At 41.6% G+C, this 4,828-nt stretch overlaps 1 protein-coding gene across 1 annotated transcript; it reads right to left on the bottom strand.

Annotated features, from left to right (window-relative positions):
• Positions 1-1,544: 1,544 nt before the first annotated feature.
• On the bottom strand, positions 1,545-2,936 carry LOC140243514 (uncharacterized). Its single transcript, XM_072323184.1, has 2 exons — positions 2,928-2,936; positions 1,545-2,490 (listed from the first exon to the last, which is right to left on the bottom strand). Exons 1-2 carry the CDS (start codon positions 2,930-2,932, stop codon positions 1,545-1,547), a joined length of 951 nt encoding a protein of 316 aa, XP_072179285.1. The 5' UTR covers positions 2,933-2,936.
• Between the last annotated feature and the right edge of the window lie 1,892 nt (positions 2,937-4,828).

Below are 4,828 nucleotides of genomic sequence, written 5' to 3'. Positions count from 1 at the left end.
CTTTCAAGAAGACAACTTCAAAATGATGGGACATTTTTATGACTCACTCTGTACTTCTGAACCCTATCATGCTTAAGAAGAAACACACCATCCAATTATCTTGATTTGTGAGTGAACACTGCCCGTCCTGTAAACAGTGTGCTAGAACTTTACCCCAATGTATTACTATCAACTGTAAATTTTAGAGAGTAATCATCATATTGAGAAGAATTCATGACAACTGTGCATAGCAGTAGAGCATAAATCAGTTTTAATTACATTTCAGAACCACATTAAGGCAGATATTGCTGACAGATATGATATCTGATGTTTCACTTTAAACATTTAATCAAAATTACGTGGAACTCTTGATCTTTTTGGATGGCAAGATCAAGTGAATATATTCAAAGAATATAACAAAATTATTACTTCACAAGATTGTTTTAGTCAAATAACTGTTAGAGATATATTGCCACACATTAGTGTTGAGCAGTGTGACAAACTGTGTGTATGAAATATACCTTCAGGTATCAGAATACTTTAACTGACGGTCACAAATCATGAATATGGTATCAGTAATATCTTTATGTTGAAGTTTTTACAGAAACACTGCACTGCATTACACGTTGTTATGCTTGGTGTTACGTATTGTGTCATATAGAGAATGGTTATTGCAGAAGTATAAATTATGATACACATGATATCAGTTGTGTGGTACATTGTTCTACATGTTTTTATATGGAATTATTTTACTGATGTTTGTGTGTCTGTGTATATTGTGTTAAATGTTGTTTCTGTATCATTATAGCATGTTTTTGTTTTGTTTTTGTTTTTTGTTTTTTTATTAGTTAAGCAGTACGTGTACACATGTATCTGGGTAGTTGGGGGAGGGGTTTAATATTGCCATATCTCAGTTTGTTTCTTCATTTCTTTGTGGAGCCAATACGTGAATTTTCAACATGTAATTATATATATATATATATATATATATATATATATATATGTACTATATATGTATGTATGTATATATATATATATATAAATATAATATATTTATATATATATATATATATATATATATATATATACATACATACATATATATATATATATATATATATATATATATATATATATATATAACAAGTATGCCCGCACTGTAAATAAAGCGATATGCACCATATATGTATATTCATCTACACCTACATTTGCACTCACGCACACACAGACACACACACATACATCAAGAAAACAGCATAGAACATCCTCTGTAATTCATGCGCATACACAATCATTTCTCACCGTAGGAACTTGTGCAAAACACAAAGAATGACGAAACATTCAGAAATGTCTTTAGGGTAATAGAACATGACTTGCTTTATTATCTTGAATGGACTCGCAAGCGACGAAAATATATACAACCGTGGCATGTAAGCACCAATGCCTTAAAGCGTACATGATATCATATTGAAATTATCTGCTCAAAGTGATAATATTTCCTGAGTTGAAATGGCTTTCATGGTTTAACACAGTTCTGAGTTCGATCAGCTAGACATGTCCACCGTTCAAGCTGAAATTCGCTCCAGTTTACGATCCAGGACGTGCGTTCTGAAGTGGCGTTTCAGGTTCCCTGACTGGGCGAAGGCTCGGCTGCACCCCTCGTAGTGACACCTGTATGGCTTCTCTCCGGTGTGAGTACGTCGATGCTTGGTCAGTGTGGACAGGTCACCGAAGCGCTGGTCGCAGTCGAGGCAGCGGTAGGGCCGATCGCCGGTGTGGGTGCGGAGGTGAGTGCGGAGCGACGTCCTCTGGGCGAAGGACTTCGGGCACGACGGGCAGCGGAAGGGGCGGTCTCCGGTGTGAGTGCGCATGTGCGACGAACGGTTCGATGCTTGGGCGAATCGCTTCGGGCAGTGTCGGCAGGCGAAGGGCAGCTCCCCAGGCTGTCCCGATGACGATGGCGGCGAAGCGACGGTGGCGCTGCTGTTTCGGCGGTACTCGACGAGGTAATCCGGCGAGATACTCGGGCAGGAATCGGAAGCGTTCGGAGAGGATCGAGCACTCCCGGAAGAGTCAGGCGATGCCGCACTGGAGAGGGAAGACGGGGCTGGGTAGACGTGCTGATGGCGCGTGAAGAAAGTCTGGTGCCTGACGCGATCCCGAGCGGGTGCTTGCTGAGAAGGCGAGGGGGATACCAGCCAGTTGACGACCTCAGATCGACGCGCAGATGGCTTCGGAATGTCGGTCAGCTGCTGGATCGCGGGTCTCACATCGGGCGTCGGAGCGGACAGCCGAGGCGCACCGGGGCAGAGCGGGCAGTTGGGGACGTGGCAGTTGAAGATCTGACAGGTCGTCTGCTGATGATGACGAGACCAGATGACGGAGGCGATGGCCCTGTTGAAGTCAGGCTCGTTGGTGTGGATAGAAATCGGCATCAGCAGGTTATCCATGCCCAACGTCAGCAGCGATGACGCCACCTGGAAACGCTCGACGTCGACCTCATTCCGCATCCTGTATATGGAGAAAATACGAACATAAGAGACAACATTAGCATACTACTCCATAATTAAGTATTTGCATCAACGATCATCAGCTACGAGCATGAAGTGTTGGTCGAAAGATTCACACACACCAACGAAATATAAGAAACACAATATCCACCAATTGACATTCCTAAACGCTGCTTCCAAGCTCTCTTCAAACTTGCCTTTTAACATATGCAGCTAAGGAACATTTCGACAATCGCCAAGTAACCATATGTCAGTTTATGTAGCCAACTATAGCTGATACGTGCTCGATTAACAAACCAACAAGTTGAAGTTACGAAGGAACATCAGATCAGTCAAGTATCGAAATAACATTGTGGGGCCAATTCTGTTCAAGAACACTACACCATACGTTCTCAACTCTGATGACATAGATTTGAAACCAATGGACGTATTACTTACGACATTGTGGATGATTTCTCTCCGATTTGCAGATGTAAAGTCAATCTTCCAGTACTAAGCTAGTACGGTGTTGGATAAGATGGCGTGATCTTGTAGGAAGAGGAGATTCAGAGATGTCTTGCTAGCAGTGAAGCTGAGATCAGAATGAGCGTTTCCTGGCACAGGGCTGTAATTTATGCTTGAATCTGATGTTCATTGTCTTTAGTCTAGACCGCTACCGTTTGTCTTCCATCGTCAGTATGCTCCTTAGAAAGCGGCATGGTCCCCCGTCAAACGCCAAGGTTAGCTAAGCCATCCTTCCATTCAGGGAGTCGGAGGTGTGAGCGGGTGCTCGGCTCTGATTGGTCAAGAGTTGCTTCGTCGCGGCATGATCACAGGTCATTGAACTGCCGCGCCGTAGCGTTGGTCAATGAAGGCAAGCTTCGTGCAGTACCGAGGTAGTCTATTGTTAATTGAGTTGCGTTGCAGATGGGCCGCAAAGTTACACAATGGCTTCAAAGAAAGCGACGCGTGGTGTAGTTGCTGGTGGTGAATAGGGAAGTGATGGACTCCCGCTATTGAAGTTGCTGGACAAGAATACCCCCCTCGAAATCTTGAAAAGAAACGTTTAGTTCATGGCGAAGTTAGAGACACTGAAACCCAGATTAATGGGGTGGCTCTCGGTCTGATCAACCTGTATTACTCATCCCTTTGTATTCTTTGCCTGTCCAGTGGTTCACATATCGTGGGAAAGTCGGCAAATCTTTGACTAAGTATAAGAACGAACTGAGATTTTATGCACTTCTTTATGGGTTCTCTTAGCAGGAATAGATAAAGTTAGCACCCCGAGACAGTTGATAGTCACTTCAAGCAACCCAGTTTTAGTAGTTTGGAGATGAAATGCTAATTTTCAATGGTATTTACGAGATTCATCAGCAAGCTATATCAATGACACTCTTCTCTTGCTTAATTTTGACACTCCTCTCTCGCGTAATTGAAATTAAAAAGAGATGCCCCTGTCGGAAAGCAAAGTTTTCTTTTCATCGATCTATCACTTGCTAACTTGTCTCAGGGTCAATAACCTAGGAGTAGATTATTCTTTCCCCTCTTATGTGACACTTCGTTTACAAATTCTGCCAATTCCAACAGCTGGAATATAGTGACTGGCGTCAAAGATGCATTTTCGCTGAAAGCAGCATCTTTTAAGCCAGGGTTTTTTTTTTTTTTTTTTTTTTCATTCCGTGAAGGTAGTAATACGTCAGCGCAATCAAAGTTTGTTCACTGCACCTTCTTTTCCTTTATTTTCTCCAACAAAATATCAAAAGAAGGGACAATTGTCGTTAATACAGCATTTTACTGAAGACACCACTTAAATCACATCAACAAAAGTTTATGCAATGCTTGATTTGGTGTGGCAGAGTCATGATATTGATTTTATTCAATATGATTAATTCACGAAATGCATAAACATACATTATACACAAATACATAAATACCTCGCAAACGAAATATGTAATACTTTGTGTGTGTGTGTGTGTGTGTGTGTGTGTGTGGATCGTCTAGATAGGCTATTCAACGCTTTACTATCGGACGTACAGTAGATGTACTTTAACGTATTACATATACATGCATAGAAGACTTGATCTATGGAAAATGCAGTAGACCCATTCAAAAGCAATATGTTACAATGAATCCCTCCAAGGGAATCCTGATACTACATGAGACGAAAACACAAAAAGAAAAAAAAAGAAAAAGAAAAAGAGAATGGCAATGTCTGCGCAACTCCAACCTATTCCCTTAGTCATGGCTCGACACTAACTTTTTTGTTTGGTGGCCAGATGGGGCCACCAAAATCCTAAATTTCAAAATTTTGGTGGCCCGAGAGATAAATTTGGTGTCCCGAAAAAAGAAACAATAAAGAA

Source organism: Diadema setosum, chromosome 20, assembly GCF_964275005.1.
Source record: "Diadema setosum chromosome 20, eeDiaSeto1, whole genome shotgun sequence".
NCBI lineage: Eukaryota > Metazoa > Echinodermata > Echinoidea > Diadematoida > Diadematidae > Diadema > Diadema setosum.
The sequence above is the reverse complement of the archived record's forward strand: the minus strand, read 5'-3'. Positions and strand labels throughout refer to the sequence as shown.